Source organism: Ostrinia nubilalis, chromosome 14, assembly GCF_963855985.1.
Source record: "Ostrinia nubilalis chromosome 14, ilOstNubi1.1, whole genome shotgun sequence".
Lineage (NCBI taxonomy): Eukaryota > Metazoa > Arthropoda > Insecta > Lepidoptera > Crambidae > Ostrinia > Ostrinia nubilalis.
The window spans coordinates 13385358-13404591 of record NC_087101.1 but is presented as its reverse complement, the minus strand read 5'-3'; the positions used below and the strand labels follow the sequence as shown (position 1 = coordinate 13404591).

The window sequence follows — 19234 nt, the reverse complement described above, 5'->3', positions numbered from 1 at the left end:
ATATATTTAAACTAAACTAATAGTCCTTGACAAATTTCTAATGCATTTTACAATTTATTAAGATGCATTTAAGTATCAAAATATTATTTTCCATAACAGCTCCATACATTAGACTTCAACGCGCTACTACAATGAATATTACGTTTTTCTTACCATGTATTGCTATAAGAATTTTATTTTATTTTATTTTATTTTTCTTTATTCAGAAAGAAAGATATTAAGAAGAAGAAGAAGACGCTTTTACCCGACTGTGGACAACTTGAGTAGAAAAATAAAAGGAAATTGAATAAATTATTCGCATGATTAATTATAGAATTATTATGGTAGCCCTGCAGGGCGTCCATTCATTATGTAATTAGTCCGCACTTTCAAGCTTTCCTGCTATTAGAAGACCTCGTGATTCAACGCCAAAACTACACCCCTGTAATCTATATATATGAAAATGAAACCCGTTTTCCGTTGTCACGACATAACATGAAAACGGCTTGACCGATTTGGCTGATTTTTTTTTTGTAGTTTTCTAATACTCTGTACAAGGTTTTTACAGAAAAAAATATAAAGAAAATCTCTAAGGCGGTACGAAGTTCGCCGGGTCAGCTAGTAAATAAATAAATATCCTTGGACATTTTACACTGCGCCGCTAGCCTCGAACCACACCCAAACTAAGCATTTGTTGGTTCATAGCCTTGTGTGTGTAAGTTTGAAAAATAATAATTTAAATATGTTCTTGTTATCTACTTCACGACTATAAAGCTCGTAAAATAATAAGTCGTTCAGAATCAAAGAAATTCAGAAGAAAATCAGTCCAACACTCGTCCATTTATAAAGAGTTTAAATATATCAAATCGCTTTGAAAGGGAATCGTTTTGTCAGTTACAGACCAATTGTTTCAATAGACACAGTTACGTAAATTCATATTGCTAATCTTAAGATTTAATGCCTTTCATGATGACTTAGTTCAGTCTCTTAGTTACTATTTCTTGGGGTAAACAGACCTTTTACTCAACAGATATTAGGTACTTACTTCCTTTGTGAATAAATCCTGTTGCCCTAGACAAGTGACACTTATTAATCGCTCCGAAAATCGAATCTCTTCATGGATCGAAACTTACCAACTCTATATAAAAAAGGCCGGAGCCTTTCGAAATTACAACTGTCAAGATTTGCCACTTGTCTAGGAGTTCTGTGTGCTTACCATGAGTTTACGTTAGATCTTTATTTAAAGTGGCCGCTAGAGGCGCTGTACAATGTCATACATTAATGACATTTTTTACGCAGTCGCTAGCGAGCACACCTAACCTAAACTTATGGTAAGCACACTGACACATCCTAAAGACCTGAAGGCATCTATTGAGCTATCTAGTCTGTAATCTAATCGCAACATGAGGCCGACAAGCGTCATGTGTAATGATATTAATTGAATGTAGCAGTCAAACGTGGCGAGAATCGTAATTAATTAACCGAAGATGCGCCGACATCACTGTCGACATAACTGTCGGCGGTGTCGGTCAAAACGTTTTTACATCCGCATCTTGTGAACTGATAAGTATTCCAATTACTCACACTTTTATTTGAAAATGTTTTTATAGAATTATACAATCGAAATTAATTAATAGTGAATTAGTGATTAGAATGTTGCAATTATTTCTAAGTTGGTTTTGTGTTTTAGATAAACTTGATTAACAGCTTAGTTTTTAAAACACACAGCCGACTAGTTTTGGGCTTGTAACACCGACAAAGTTTCAGATAGTATATTTTTCTTTTAAGAAGCTAAACAGCTACAAAGATAACAGGTTACGTTACTTTAGAACACTAACCCAGCGGCAATGTTCGAACTTGAACTGCGACCTCCTCGGAATGATGACTCTGTGACCGTAGTAGCAAAATGTAGTACTCGTAGATACTTGTTTTACAGGAAAACGATTTTCATTGAAAATGTAGGTTCGCGTTCTATTAGGGTTTTGAAAATAGATAAAGTGTAAAATAAGTAATGATAACCTAATTGCTACTTACTCATATGGGTCATTATATACAGCAGTACCTACAATAAGACCCATTACTACATAATATACTTTTTAAGCTGTAAATTATACCTACTTACATGGGAAAGCGTTAATAGTATCCAGACAAATTCTCTTTTTTATTCAAAGTAATAAATGTAAATTCAGTATATTGACGCTCTTCAGCTTGATTACCATTGAAACCCAATCACTAAAGGTTGTGCAGTAAATCTAAATTATTGCTGTTTGCAAGAAAATCACGATTTTATTTATTTTAATTACACAGGTTTTAGACTTTATTATGTAAGTAAATAATTAACATTAGAGTAAACATTAAAAAGATACATAAAAACTGATGAAATGCTCTCCAGGTTTATTTCTCTCTTACTGCTCTACGTCTACGACTTCCTTTTGATAACTTCAATTGCTATCTGATTGTGAACACATACATAATTCTACCAATAGGCAACATCAGAACAACAGTATCCTCTTCCTCATTACATTAATATATTCAACTTGTTCTTCAAAAGGATCCATAAAATAACCGAATAATAATAATATTCCGCCTGTCGATCGCCCAAGTCGCACTTTCTCCACTCAAAGCGCTCTCTAGTCCCTTCCTTAGGCGATACTTAAATGAATCATGAATTTATTAACCTAAATACTCTATCTATTTATCTACAGGGCTTTGTCACGTTTTTCTAATAATGTTCTTATCGTAGGAACATCTCATTCCTTCCATTATATTCTCTAAATAGGAATATCGAAATATCTTTCCGCTAAATATTAATTTAAAAATATGTAATCGAACTTTTTGCAATTTAATCTCTACAATTAAATGTCAGGTACTATGTGAGGAAGTTTAAGTACCATTTTCATTCAAAAATGCATGCATTGGATGAGTATTATGTATAAATTAACCTATTAATAACGTAGCTGAAAATGAAAAGCGGCAATTAAATAAATGTTACTCATAAACAACATCTTTATTATTACATAAATAACAACTAATCCTATTTGTATTAACAATACTGACCATACAGATAAATGTTACATAACAATGTACAGAGAGGCTTGAGTAGATACCGTTTTATAGCATGTACCTACTCATACAGTTAAACGATAAGATCGTAATCACTAATTCGATGAGATATTTAGTCCAAATAACAAGAACAAAAGTGCAGTCACGAAACTATTACGACCACATACTAAAGTAGCCTCTAAAATCAGTTCGGCTCGTTCGTTTTGTTTCAATTTGCCTTGTCAGCCTTCGTTGCCCTTTTGTAATGGCCATACGTAACTCCACCAGCCGCAGTATGGTACATCTGGTTCGGGAGGAACCCTCTCTCGTAATGCCTAGGAGTCACGGGTGCGTGGTTGTAGTGACGGCCAGTCGCCAACGCCTCATACACCTGCAAGGGGTCCTTGCTGTACCCTCTTTTCAGGTACTCAATTTGGAGACTCGAAGGTATGTACGAATCCAATAAAGAAGTTGGGCGGCGCTTGAACGGCAAGTTATAAGCTTCGGGTGGTCTCGGCGAGTAACCGTTTGAGATGAAACCACCACCGTTATATACAGGTTTGTGAAGAGGCCGATACATCGGTAATGCTTTCGGAATGTGTGAAAGATGAGGCGGATGACCCTTCAGCAACAAAGGATTTGGAGGTGGTAGTTCAGGCACTGCATTGTGTCTGTACTCATCTCGGAAAGGCTGTCGAGCTGAGTAATACCGTGGATAGTCTGGAGATTTTGTGTGAGGCGACTCCGTTTGAGCAGGATACTGCTTCTGCGGTTCTTCTTCGTTCTCCTGAGTATCATCCACGGCGTTTGTGTCAGAAAACTGCGCGGGCTGGTAGTAGCCTTTAGCAACAGGTGGCGCCACTATTGCCGTAGGATATTGAACTACCGGCATCTGATATGCTAACACTGGCGCAACGGTTGCTTGCGCAGTCGCGACCGTCGGCTGCGGAGTGTAACTGACGTAAGTTACTGGCGATGAGTATTGCTGATACTGATAAGTTTTTCCCGTCGGAGTGACGTATGTCGGAACTTCGATGTAGTTCGTTTGTGTTTGTACTGCTTCAGGTGCTGTCGGGTAGGCCACTCGAGTCACGGCAGGCGCCGTGTGGTACTGGACGCCATTTTGAGCGTTTACATTTTGCTCAGATTGATCGCTGTAATACTGTGGGACTAGATATATCTGCATAGGCACATTGGACAAGTACCCAACCATTGCTTGCTGGGCGGTGGGGGGTCCATACTGTGCTTTGGGTGCCGCTGTAGGCGGTCGCTCGGGGGCTTCTGTCACGGCATACTGCTGCACGTAACGTGGCTGCTGAGGTTGCTCCTGATGTGTCGGAGCCTCGAAATACCGCAGGAGTCCATTCTTTAAGAACTCCAATGGGAGTCCAGGCTGTGCTGCTTCCGATCGCGGTTCTGATTTGTCTGAATCCTTCTCCTTTTCGCTTTTAAGGTTGTCCTCCTCGATGTCTTGCAGTTCGATCTTCTTCTCGGCTCCCACGGTGAGGACCAGTAGGAAAACTGGAGCTATCTGAAAGTAAAAGTGGACGAGTGAGTTTAATTGGGGTGTTTGTCCGAGGCGCGTGCCCGAGATGCCTTATAAGTACGGCACGAGGCGGAGCCGCGACAGGTGAGCGGCAAAAAATAGACCCGCGCCTATTACAAACCGGTCGCCTGCAACGGGAGTGCTAGCTTTTACTCGTAACTCATGTGGTTAACAGATTCCAACACTTTCATGGCGTATTACGCGCGGTTGCATCGGCGTATGTCTATCATTATCGTTATTACGAAATATGGACGATTTATTAAGTTATGGTTGTGAAACTTTCTAAACGAAAAAATAGAGTATGTGGGATTGTAACTGTGTTTGCGAGTAGGTTTTGCAACATATGAAATTCAAATTGAAATGCGTCTGTATCATAAAGTGGATTGATGTGTGAAGCACGTTCACATCCGAAGAAAAATAACGAGGGTGTTGCGAAACGGAATCGCCTTTTGTTTTTGGATTTCTCATGCGTGCGGTCGAGCGCGGCTTGATGAGTGAGGAGATCACTTGCACCTTTCGTTTTCGTAACATCCGTCAATGAATTTACCACCTGTATTCGATGGTAGTTGAATCACAACAGCTGTTAGTACAGTTACCTTTTGAAGGTGTGAAGTATCTACTCGTATTGCGTAACATTTACATGCCGACAGCAAAATCATTTATTGTTTTTGGAAATGGTAACAAAATCTGACCATGTACAATAATGTACATTGTACAAGTTATAAATTAAGCTTAACCTTGCAATCAGATAACAGATAAGTAAATACCCTCTCTCTGAGTTTGTTCCGGCGTTTCTTCTCAGCACTTGCCATATGTTTGTCTCGAAGCGCTGGTAGGGCCCAAAAGATAAGGAGACATGTAAAGTGCCCCATAAGGGCTACCTTTTCTTTTTTTATTATTTTCTATTGACGTTCATAAGTGCCACTTGTGGTCTAAACTGAATAAATATTTTTGATTTTGATTTTGATTTTTGATTTTCTGTTTATGTATCATATGAAGCTTGTGCTTCGATAAACATTTGACAACTTGATTGCTAAGATTTATCAAACCACAACCGCAATTTTAGTGTTAGACTCCATCACGCGATACACCAAGCCATTCTTATTTATATGTTTATAAGTAGATTAGAACCTAGTTAGAGAAGCCACATTCTATAAAAATGTGAAAATAACACCGCATTGAAGATTATAGAACTTTGTGTTTTATTAGTGTATAATTTAAGCGCATTTTAAATTTACTTGATCGTTAGTACAGCTTCAGGCTATTGGAGCGATCAAGCACGCTGGTAAATTAGTTAAGCTTTTAGTGTTATAAGTGGAATAGTGCTGCAGGGCTGTCTACTATAAATACATAGTTGGTTTTCTAAATAAGGGCTTATGTACATATATTGGGATGAAATAGATTCAAGACAGAATCAAAATATACTTATATACTATCTAATCTGTTGCTAGTGTCAAATTGGCTACAATATACGTTCTTTACGCACATTCTAAAAACAAATCTAATTTAAATTCTTACATCGTTGTTAGACAAAAATACATATTATTATTTAACAAAGCTAAATAATAAAACTGACTCTACCTATACGGTTATTTGTTAAGGGGTAAAATTCTGTCAAAAGAAACTCCCAATACTAATTAACAAATATAAAACCGAAAATATAAACAATCATATCTAAGATGTAGAACATACTACTTGTAGTATCCAAATCAAAGCATATCTATACAAACAACAACAAAAAGCGTAATCTTCTTGCGGAACCGGCCGTGTGACTGACCTGAAGGTAGAAACTTGATTTGACAGCCCTAAGTAACCGTGACCAGCGACTTATGGCTTGATATCTCTTTCAAGTTACAGCTATTTACGTATATCACCGTGAAGTATTAGCATGCTAGTAAGTAGACAAAAATAGATTTAAAAATCGTAAGAAATCTACCTACCTACTTATTGATAAAGTATTACAGTAAGATAGGCCGTGTTTTATCGATAATCATATAGTATACCTTAAGTTAAGTGAAGCAATATTAAGAAATTATTCAGAGAAATTATATAAAAATCTACTAACGTACTTGTGTCTATTATACTCACATATAAAAATAATAAACCAAGTATAAAGTTCAGAGTTTAACATAATATTTGTATAAACAAATACCAACACGTGAACTGTCTACGAAATACATCTTAACTCCTACGTGTGACATTTGTATGGACGTCATTTTACGTAACATGATCATCATGGTTATAGTAAACTAGCAGTGCCCGCGACTTCGTACGCGTGAAAATCATTTTTGCTCTGCACCTATTACTCGTAGCCTTCCTCGACAAATGGGCTATCTAAAACTGAAAGAATTTTTCAAATCGGACCGGTAGTTCCTGAGATTAGCGCGTTAAAGTAAACAAACAAACAAACTCTTCAGCTTTATAATATTAGTATAGATAAAGTAAGGTGAATAGACTCTTAACTGCCACGGGAACGATCGAGGACATCTATCATTTGATGACTATTATTATGTTTTAACTAGCTTCAGCCTACGACTTCGCCTTCGTGGTTATCAATTTGATCACCTGAGTTCTTTAATATCGCATGTTCTACGATCAAAAGTACAGTCGCGAAATCAAAACCTATAAAGAAATGCTCTTGTTTACTGGTAGTGTTAATTTTTATATCACTTGAGGAAATTATAAAAAAATTTCTGTATTTTAATTTTTTTTTAAAGTATTCCTAAAGGCATCTTGTATTCTTAGTACATACATATTAAGGTTTTCCCACGCAATACTTCTATCAAATATTTCACATTTTTTGGCCTATGATCAGGTGAAAGATCTTTATAAGCATGCATAACGCAACAAACGAACAAAGTTTCGTATCTTCAACATTAGTGTTTACTAGATTACCTTTCACTGTGCTAAAAAATCGCAAACAAGTTAGTCATAAATAAATATGCTAGACCACACATCTATTATTCTTGTCTCTAGGCACTATATTGCATGGGATGCACTTCAGCTAAAAATACACGCAAAAGGTTGCATAGTAATAAATTACCACTGTGACTTAATATAAAACTTTATAATTATCGATTTAACTCTACATTTTGTGTAACACACACACCCATTTCATACGTTTAATTAGATGATTTTTTTTACTGTTTTACAAAGGTTATTTCACTAAACATCTTGAGTATTCTTATTTACTTAAATGTTGTTCTGCTATTATACCACTGAGATTGTGATATTTTGTAATTTATAAACACAGGGGGAAAGGAAAGACTTAATAAGGTCTGCTATCTTACCCACTTAACTGACACACATAGTTACATAGTAATTTTGAACCGTGAAAATGTTTTGAAACGTTTAATTAGGAGAAAAACAATACGCAAGCTTGAAAAGAATTTGTCGACTCTTTGACAAACGTTCATACAATTAGGCAAGTTTAAAGCCCTTTGAAACCAGAAGTTATTGAAGAATTTGGGTCAAAGCAAAATTTTTCACAATGGGAGTCAGGTTGACTGGGTCATTGGGTAAGAATTTTAATTGTTATGTGACTTTTATTTTTAGTAAGTAGATTATTAGTGTAAACTAATTTGAGTGTGTTTAATAGCCAACCAGGCCAATTTGAGCCCTTGTTCTCTAAAAAATCATGCAATAATAACGAACCGCGTGAAATCTTCGCGTGAATTTTATTTAAAAATGCAAAAAGAAATCCTAAAAAGCATTAAAGTACTCGTGTACTCGTGGCGTGCACGGTTTCTTTTACATTTGCCTAAGTTCCATAAGTATTTCCATCATCTTAAAAATTACAACCTTAACGTTACTGTAATTTCCGAAGTCAGTTTTTCTCAAGACTTCCATATTTGGGTTGATAATTAAGGATACGTGGGGACAGCATTGCTGCTGCATTTCTTGCATTTTTTGTCACGACCGGCATTATTACCGTCAAACGCCTCGTAACTAATTTAAGGTAATGGGTTTAGGACGTTTTTATTACAGGAAACTTTAATTGATATAAACATGAAGATTCAGATTGAAAAAAAAACGACCTGTTTATGTGAAACCTAGAATTCTCGAAGTAGGTACTATCAACTCTTACTACGAAAATTACCGGTATTAGCCAAAATACTGCGAACCAAATGGCACTTTTAATAAGCTATCAAAGTGTCTACGAGTCTACGAGTATCGTCCTTTCTTGTGTTCCAATAGGAACGTATGAATCATACGTTGATTAAAATGACTATAGTCATTGATTTCGAAGTAACAAAAAATCAACATTTATGTACCTTACAACTATATTTAATTACAAACAAATTAGTTTAATAATGTCCAATTGGGCAAGGTGGGTAACAGGGAAGTGTTTTAGAGGAGTGTCATCATATTACAAAAGATCTTATGAAAATTGATTATAAAATTCTGATATTTTGTTGCAACTATGTCACCAACGCATTCTAAAATGGCACCACTAAAAATAACAATATGAAGTAACTGCTAAATTATTCATTGACCATTTTAAACTGCAGTCATGACTGTGAATATGAAATTGGCATCATAACGGGTTACATTAACACCGCACTATTGTTAAATGTAGAGCTTCATCTGCATAGATTACGCTTTATTGGACTGCAGTTTTATCAATATTGACCTATATTTTTTAATGTTAATTAAATTCTGATAAAATTATAAATTCAACTACCTAGGGCGGGAATCGAATCCACGACCTTTCGCTTGCCGGGCGACTGCTTGCTCTTCCAGTTCTTCAGACTGTTCTTCAAGTAGTTTATTTTTAATTTAGTTTGAGAAGCGACTCTAATCGTTACGAAATTTTAATAACTACTGATTAAAATTGTTGTTAATATCTAATGAATGATTAAAGCTATAGTTAATTTCGGAGTATAGTGCAAAGATGGGCTACCTCTAATGGCATGTTAACGTTGCTCTACCAATGCTTCAGAATTTATAGTAAATATTGATACCTCTACACTTAGACTAACTAGATATAGTGATTGTTAAAAGGAGTTAATAATTCCACAGCCAAATTAAAATAAATTAATAAACAAAATGGGGAGCTCACCTTAAACACGAGCATAGTGGCACAAGGAGGTCCAACAAAAAGTCTTATCACACACCATCAACTAGCACTAATTGTCCAAGCGCAGTCACTGTACGAAGCACGGATCCGCACACAGTCACCGCATCTTGGGCTATGTCCTCACATCCGGTCTTGCCGACGCCGACTGTCCACACCACGACCGAAGGAAATCCTACAATTTGAACAAATCACAGGTTAAAAGAAAAACTCTTACTTCACCAACGATTACACTAGATAATTGACCGATCGCGACTATGCGTAACTTTTTGCGCGGGAAAACTGACACTGCGCGAATTAACGCCGCGCTTTCCACGTTTTCTTTTTTTGCAAAAGTTGACTCGATTTGAAAATTATTAGGATTACAAATAACTTTCAATACACAAATTGTGTTTTATTTTGATATGTTTTTGATAAGAAATTAATCTCTAAAAATTAATTTAGTATTTAGGTTATAAAATTAGCGCGGGAAAATTCGCTCAAAAATGGCGGTTGTTTTTTTTTCTATCAAAAAAGGATGAAATGCAAATACGAACTTTTTAAAAATTGATCGCTTAGCGCAAATGCGTTCGGCCGAGTGGCCGGTATGAAAGTGGTCGCGCGTATCACTTGGTGGTTGTTAAATACCGCACTACTCTACATATTGGCGTTCGGGATGGTGATAGTAGTATCACTGGAACCTTGCTTCACCGACTCATCCGACGATAGTGAGAGTATCACGTGAAAAATTTGCCAAGTGCGTGTCGTGCCACGCGCAGTGTGGGGTTCCGTAGTTTTTCGTCGTTAACACAATATATTTCAGAACCAAACAATTACTTCATCTAAAGTCATTTTTAATATTTTCTTCTCAGGAATTTTCACTAGTTAAGAAATTATATAATACATGAGTTAAATGAAAGTAAGAAAGAAATAATGACTATTACTGTTGGATGACGTATCTTAACCGTTGTAGTTTTCCTTGAAAGTTCATGAAAAGCAGTAGGTATCATTACGAATTTTTCCAGATTTTTAAAGCCAACAGTTTAGTTTTTAGAGGGGGGGACGCCCTACTCGAACGAAAATTGGCACTTTAAACATTAATAATTTGCAAACAGATCCTTAAATGGAAAAATAGTCTTAAAAACCCCTAAACGATTTTAAAAGACCTACCTATCCAACAATGCCCCACACGATGGGGTAGAAGATGAAAAAAAAATCATTCCCACTTTATATGTAGGGGAGCTACTCTAAAAAAAATTTTTTTTCATATTTTTATTTTACCGTTTTGTCGGCGTGATTAATATACATACTTACCTCCACAAAATTACAGCTCTCTAGTGCCAATAGTTTCCAAGCAAAACCTCGGACAGACAGACAGACAGACAGACATTTCGAAACTATAGGGGTTCCTTGTCAGGAGTACGGAACCCTAAAAAAGACGTAGTAACTCGATTTGTACGCATGCAATCATCACCTCGGATCCGCTGTCATTAAAAATATATTTGCGTATGAATCCAATTTCAGTTTTTATAGCTGCTATGTAATCTTTTATACACTATGCATAAATCATCTGTTATGCAGTTTCTATAATTGTAAAAAACGTGTTAACTTGATTTTACATGTCGTTGAGAAAATTTCAAAATTGGGCACCTGAGTTTAATGAACTTTTGAAAGTTACGTTAAAATTAAAGCTTGCGAAAACTTAATCTAAAATCAAGATCATTAGTTCCCACAAGAAAATATTAATAAAGAAATCATTTCGAGGAACATTTGACTGTTTCACAACTCTAAATCTATTTAACTTACATTACATGAAATTTATCACATTTATCAAAGCTTTTTATTATTTAGCTTTTCATTATCTTAGCTTTTCTATGTCCCAAAAATAATAAAATTAAAAAAGTAGTTGTCAAAAACCTTCTTTAAGGAGTCTGTTAAACCTATCTAGTAGAAACTTTTTTTCTACAAAAATCTTACTGTAATTCATTTCGGTTGTACGAAATCAAAGGAAGTGTTCTAAAAACTCCCCGCCCCGTTCTTTCAATCAACACTATTTCAAAAGAATAGCCAGGTGCAAAATTCAATAAAGATTCTCACTCGACCGAAAAACCCACTGATGGTAATAACATACGCGCTATCTCAGCGTTTTTCACCTGGCGCGTGCGCAGCGGGGCAGAGCGTCCGCGTTTTTAAAACAATAGAATTACGAATATGTGTTACGTCGGATAACGTAAACCATGTAACGTATGTGACGGTGCGTTTTCAGACGCTTGTGGTATATTTTTTCGCAATTTTCGTATTCAAATGTTCATGGTAAAAAGTCCAGTCAGTCAGTTAAGACAAGTTTAAATCTTTAGTTGAGAAACAGACTTTTAAACAAAGAAAACTAAAACACACGCTTTTGAGAGTATCACACTTCATAAGGGTGCCCTCTCAGACGCATAACATTTTTCATCATAATTTAGTTTGGCATAACAGTATTTGCATAAAGTTTTTTCGCATAAACTTTGATATGCATAGTTTTCTAAATGCATAATGGTTTCTTAGGCATAATAATAACTTTCTCTAATTTTTAATACCATAATTTAAATAATCATAAATGTAAAGAACATAATTTTTATATACATAAAGTTTGTTTTTGTTAAAATACTATAAACATAATGTAATTATTTATAACATTTAAAGTCATAAATATTGTCTATAAGAGCAACCAACATTGAAGAGTAGGTAAATAATTATGTATTTGTGATGTTGCGAACGATCCTCCTTCCACCTTTATACTCTTTCGGCCTATAGATTTGCAAAAACTAAATTCTCTGTATCATTGTCATTTTTGTTCTTAACTTTTGACCTGTCTCTTAGAAAACTTAAGCTCGTGAAAATACGTTCTGTTTGATCTCGAATCCCTCTTATCTATTATAACGCACATATTATACAGTCCACATTTCTTTTACAACATTAAGCTTGCCTGGTCTGAAATTATGTTGATCCCGACTGGCCGTGGTCTCTTCCACGTGGTACTAGTCTGCCCTATACTAGAGTGTAATTTAAAAGCCGGAGGCGCGGAGGGAGTGCGGTCCTCGCTCGCTGTAACATATATCCGGCAGCCGTGCGAGCTGGAGCGGCTGAGGCTGGTCGCCGAAGGCGACCAGCAAGCCGAAGCTGCGGAAGCGAGCATGGCATGCCGGGTATATGTTACGCCAGAGCGGAAGGACCGCACTTCCCGCAGCGCCGGAGATAAGGCAATCCTAATGCTTGCTTGCATGCTTGCTTGCTTGCATCCTTGCTTGCTTGCTTGCATCCTTGCTTGCATGCATGCTTCCTTGCTGCTTGCTTGCATGCTTGCTTGCTGCTTGCTTGCTGCTTGCTTGCAGGCTTGCTTGTTTGCATCCTTGCTTGCATGCATGCTTACATGCTTCCTTGCAGCTTGCAGCTTGCTTGCATGCTTGCTGTTTGATTGCATGCTTGCTGCTTGCTTGCATGCTTGTTTGCATGCTTGCTTGTCTATTTATATTTGTTAACATTATGGTATTTTGTATATTATGAATGGTAATATTTATGGCATTGGTTTAGATGCCAATAAATGTTATGCCTAGAAATCGTTATTAAAAAAACGAGAATACAGAAAAAATATATACTAAAATATTATTATAATAAAAGTGGTTATGGCAAAAAAATATATGCCTTATGATTTATTCTGTATGAACGTTATGCGAAATGATGAGTATGCCAAAAAACTTTATGCATTCTTAAATTATGACAATATTTTTTATGCAACCGAATATGGACCCACTTCATAATGGTATATTTTTATTTACAAATTATTAAAAACAAAGAACAAAATAAAACTTATTGTTTATTCAAAAATAAAAGTGTGTCCGCGAGACAAAGAGGCAGCATACTCGCTGGATATCATAATACCATTAAAATATGATGACAATGATGCATCATAAATACCTAATTAAGCAGAAATTAATTTTGAATGACCGAAACACAAATAAAGTAATAACCGATGAAAATAATGATAACCATGATTCAGAAAGGGCAAAGTCATTGCGGAATAGATCCGGCGACCTCTAATTCCAAAGATCTAAGTCGTGAGTAACCAAATTATCTACGAAAAATAAAAGAACGACATTCCTAAAATTACATTCAAATGTAATTCTTGTAAAAGCACACAATTATAGCCGAAAATAATAACAGTTATTACAGGATAATGCATACGAAAGCGCTCTGCTATTACGAAATGTAAAGCGTCTTTTTTAGAGTTCCGTACTACAATAAAAAGTTATCCTTATTTGATTACACTCCTCTGTTCGTCCGTCTACATCGTTCGTTCGTTCGTTTCAGCCGAAAGACGTCCACTGCTGGACAAAGGCCTCCCCCGAGGATTTCCACAAAGACCGGTCCTGCGCCGCTCGCATCCAGGCGCCTCCCGCGACCTTCACCAGATCGTCGGTCCACCTAGTGGGAGGCTTGCCTACGCTACGTCTTCCGGCTCGTGGTCGTTTCGCGGTCGTCCGTCTACATATTTATGTGAAAAGTTTTTGTTATATTTTTTATTCACACTGTCTACTCACGGACATTGCCCGCGGGCGGCGTGACCGGAGGGAGCGGCGAGCGTTCGGCGAACGAACGAGCAATGTTCGGTTCGCGAGCGAACATCTAAGAATACGATCCTGACGCACTCTCTTCAACGACTTTGCACAAAACGGTCTCGATAACATTGTAAATTTATACCGAATAGATAATTAATTTCATACAGTCCACTCTTTTCATTTATAAACTTCCACTACACTCACTATCGAAGTAACACACACATTCCCTAATTTTTGATATTTATCCATTAAAATCTTATTACATTTAATTTTACAGCTAGACAGTATAGGAGACATACAACACAAATATTTATTTTAAGTAAGTTTGTCTTTAAATCTAACAACTGGTAATAATGATGCCGTGCAAACACGTAATTAATGGTAAATAGTTAAAAAGAACGGTCCTGCGCTGCCCGCATCCAGGCTCTTCCCGCGACCTTCACCAGATCGTCGGTCCACCTAGTAGGAGGCCTGCCCACGCTACGTCTTCCAGCCCGTGGTCGTGGTCGAGCCTGGATGCGGGCAGCGCAGGACCGTTCATTGTGGAAAACCTTGGGGGAGGCCTTTGTCCAGCAGTGGACGTCATTTGGCTGAAAACGAAGTTAAAAAGAGCAAGGCTAAGTTGCACCACCTAACTTTAACCGTAAATTCAGAGTTCAGACTTAATATTGTGCTATGTTGTTGTGTAAATAAATAAATAAAAATAACCATTTTTTTGTATGGAGTTTGACAGATATTTGACATTTGTTAAAGTTAAAGTAAAATGATGCAACCCAGCCAAGTAAAATGAGAGAGAATACGGAATCCTCAGTGTAGAGACGATTCACACTTGGTCAATACTGTTGGTTTAATACAGGGTTATTACGTAAGCTGTCAAACGGACTATATTTCTCAATACGTGGGTGAGTTAATTATCGAAATCTCAACTTAAATGTAATAATCGATCAATTACATCGATCAATTATTATAAAGTATAAAATCAATGAAGAAAAAAATAGAGGTAAAAGTAATTAATCTTTAAAATGGAAGATTAATATTACTTTAAAAGATCAATCGTCTTCAACGGTGGCTAATCGTAACGTATTCATTTGATAGCGACCATTATAATCTCTATACGTAGGTATTTATTATCAAAAGAAAAACGATAGGGAGTGAATTTTAAAATCATGTATATTATACATAGTACATGAACTGATAGACTATTAAAAAGATGATTATTTAATTTTTTATGTCTTCAAAATCATAAATGATAGCGTAATAGGTATCATCCAAAACTGCAAGTTCTCACGGTGAACTTATTTTTATTGGCAAGTCATAAAATAAACATTGTCATCATCATCATCATCATTTCAGCCATAGGACGTCCACTGCTGAACATAGGCCTCCCCCAATGCTTTCCATGTTGATCGATTGGCAGCGGTCTGCGTCCAGCGCTTCCCTGCTACCTTTACGATGTCGTCGGTCCACCTTGTAGGTGGACGTCCCACGCTGCGTTTTCCGGTACGCGGCCTCCATTCCAGAACCTTTGTGCCCCATCGGCCGTCAGTTCTGCGTACTATGTGCCCTGTAGGGCATGAATATCGGAATCTCGGAATCTCGTAATATCGGAATCTCGGACTGCGAGATCCGATATTTCAATTCCGATATTGAGCGACCCAATATCGTAATATCGGAATCAGATAAAAGTTTTAATTAAGATTTTAAACAAAGCGTTTAAACTCGCCACAACCTGCCACAAAGCTCAAAGTACATGATTGGCAAAGACCAATGATTTTCTCATGTCTCTCACCATCACTTTCACTGCAAATATTTTAATATCTTTACTATTTATGGTTAATTTAACTTGTTCTAAATCAATTTTAGCATTTGCCATAGGTACTTGGTCAACAAAGAACGACATCTCAACTCCCTTTCAAACATTAATTTTACTGAACTATGGACCGTCAGTTCTGCGTACTATGTGCCCTGCCCATTGCCACTTCAGCTTGCTAATCCGTCGGGCTATGTCAGCGACCTTAGTTAGTTTACGGAGCTCCTCATTTCTGATTAGATCTCGTAAAGAAACACCAAGCTTATCCCTCTCCATAGCACGTTGTGCCCTATATTCAAAGGCCACGTTTTCGAGCCGTATATCATCACTGGTAACACACACTAATTGAAGACTCTCGTCTTCATATATTTCGACGATTTACCTCTTTCTCGAAATTGCATCTAACTACCTAGCTGATCGTTTGTCCGAGATAGGCATACTTACTTGTCAACAATCTCGAGAATCGAGCTCCTAACCGAAACTGGGTAAGGAGCAACATGGACATTCGACATAAGCTTCGTTTTTCCATATTCATCCAAAGGCCTACCTGTTGGGAAACTCGATTAAGGTCTTCGAGCATTGTGATAAGGTCTTCCAACGGTTCTGCCTTAATACGCAAAACAGACGGACGATGAGGCAGCAAGATTCTGAAGTGGAGGCCACGTACCGGAAAGCGCAGCGTAGGACAAGGTGGACCGACGACCTCATAAAGGTAGCAGGAAGGCGCTGGATGCAGGCCGCCACCAACCGGCCATTGTGAAAATCAGCATCGGAGCCTGTGTTCAGCAGTGGACATCTTATGGCTGACATGATGATGATGATGGCTCGTAGTTTTGTGAGTTGTACATCGATAATCAAAAAGGAACAAATTACAAGCATATTCAAGTTTTTTACCACAGTCACTCTCTACAATTTTTGTAACACGTGATTTGAATGACTCTAATATTCGCTCCGCCAACATAAAACAGGGTAATATAATGAAGGAGTAAAAGTTTGTTTGATACCTGTGATTTTACAAAAACACTTGCTAGTCCATATAGGCTCGTTATCAGTAACCATTCATTATCAGGTGATCCGAAAAAACCAAATGCAATGGATACCCATAACGTAAAAATGGTTTTAAAATAAGTACTTCAATTTTATGAAGTGCTGTTTTGTATCAAATTAAAGATTTTGATTAAAATCATTATTTTATTGTAAACAATCCAGAATTCTTACGAATATAACCAAATATTAATTTTATAGCACATGAACCCAATTCCGATATTAATATCGGAATTCCGATATTGAGATCTAATATCGGAATCCAATATCGGAATTGAAAACCTTCCGATATTACATGCCCTAGTGCCCTGCCCATTGCCACTTCAGCTTGCTAATCCGTCGGGCTATGTCAGCGACTTTGGTTCGTTTAAGGATCTCCTCATTTCTGATTCGATCTCGCAAAGAAACACCAAGCATAGCCCTCTCCATAGCACATAAACATTGTAATCGCTACAATTTCATGAAATGTTTTGAAACCGGTCATAGTTTTACAAATGCCATTCATTATTATCTGCCCAAAGGCAGTCTGAAAGATTCTTAACAAAAACTTACAAATTGCAAAGGATAGGTACTATGGCGAATGAGTATGTAAATTACAAGAGTGCATTGATTTTAAAACCTTTTACTTATTATTGAATAGTATTGAACTTAAATAGAATTGAAGTACAAATAGACTTTCGTAATTCGTAAAATAGATAATCGTTTGCCTCCTGTCACATAAAAAAAAAACTGAAAAAGTTGACCGAGTTTCTTCCGTCATTTCACAGCTCCAATATTTTGCCCCAAATTCGTCGAATCACGTAATTTTTAATTGGATGATTCTTGTAAATTGGCACCTGTAAATACCTTTCATAATGATAGAGCACAGTCTATATGGCACTGATTACTGAGAGGCTAGGTTCTAGCCTGTCAGTTTCAATTTGTATTACATAATATAATAAGTTTATCTTAGTCAAACCCATCACGCACTACTCACTTAGCTTTACTAGCTGTCAAAAATGATGTGTCCATGATAACCAGAAGTATGAGTATAATCTTATATAAAGGATGCTCCTGCCTGCAACATCGCCTACGGCTTCGCCCTAGGGACTGTTGTTCGTTATACATACGAGTAGTATGTATTTTTTTTTCATTTATCATGAGTTCTGTGACATGAATGTACCTTTTCTGTGGTTATCACAGATTTTGTTTGTCACCCGTGCTTTGGTTATTTTATTTTCGAAAAAGATACTTGGCTTTGCCATTTCTACCTTGGAAGATACCTTAAAGCACCTTTTAAGTTTTTAAGGCAAATGGTTAGTTTGTCAGTCTGTCACTTGTGAAGATGTAAGATCAACTAAAATCAACCCTAAAAATCGATGCTTTGATGATTCTTGAAAACGCAACATATAGAACAGTTCGAACATCCTTTATAAAAGACGCGCAGAGATGTAGAGTTACATAAAGACGATTTCTGAGATGGCTCTGGAGAATGCAAAGAAACCAAAAAGTAAAATGGAATGTGTGCGATTTAATATTATGTCATGTATTCCATCGGCAATCACATTGGTATTTATCCAGATGCTGTTTACATCAATAGTTTTACTTAGGTATTTGTTGGATATTCTTTCATTTAAGAAAAGTATGGAATATTTTAAATTACATAAACTGATTGGGACTGAGTCTTGGGTATTTCCTTGTTGACTCACATTTAAACGCTCCCTTAGCAATTTCTGATTATTGTGGCACCATTTTGTGAAAGGAGATATGGATTATTGCCTTTCAAGTGACTCTTACGCATAACAAGATTGATGTAAGCATAGAAGTATACAGTTCGAACAATCAGGAGATGAAAGAAATACCTCTCAAGCTGAGACGTAACTTATAATTAGTGGACGCCCGCGACCTTGTTTTACCACCTTAGGGGTGGAGTTTCGTAATATCCGTTCTTAGCGGATGTACTACACCCTATAAGAAACCTACGTGCCAAATTTCAAGTTTGTAGGTGTTAGAGTTTCTAAGATTTCGTGTTTAATCAGTGAGTGGTATTTCGCTTTTAAGTACGAAAAGTAATCATCAATAATTGTCGGAACTGTGTCATGTGGGTCACCCGTAAAAATGGGAGTTCCTCAAGGATCCATTCTGGGTCCATTGGTTTACCATGTAATAACTTTATCTAC

The 19234-nt window shown here is 36.8% G+C and overlaps 1 protein-coding gene across 1 annotated transcript; it reads right to left on the bottom strand.

The window, feature by feature from the left end:
- Positions 1 to 3110: 3110 nt before the first annotated feature.
- Positions 3111 to 10278, bottom strand: LOC135077903 (uncharacterized). The gene is made up of 3 exons (XM_063972435.1): positions 10181 to 10278; positions 9630 to 9819; positions 3111 to 4552 (listed from the first exon to the last, which is right to left on the bottom strand). Exons 2-3 carry the CDS (start codon positions 9642 to 9644, stop codon positions 3251 to 3253), a joined length of 1317 nt encoding a protein of 438 aa, XP_063828505.1. The 5' UTR covers positions 9645 to 9819; positions 10181 to 10278; the 3' UTR covers positions 3111 to 3250.
- Positions 10279 to 19234: the final 8956 nt, after the last annotated feature.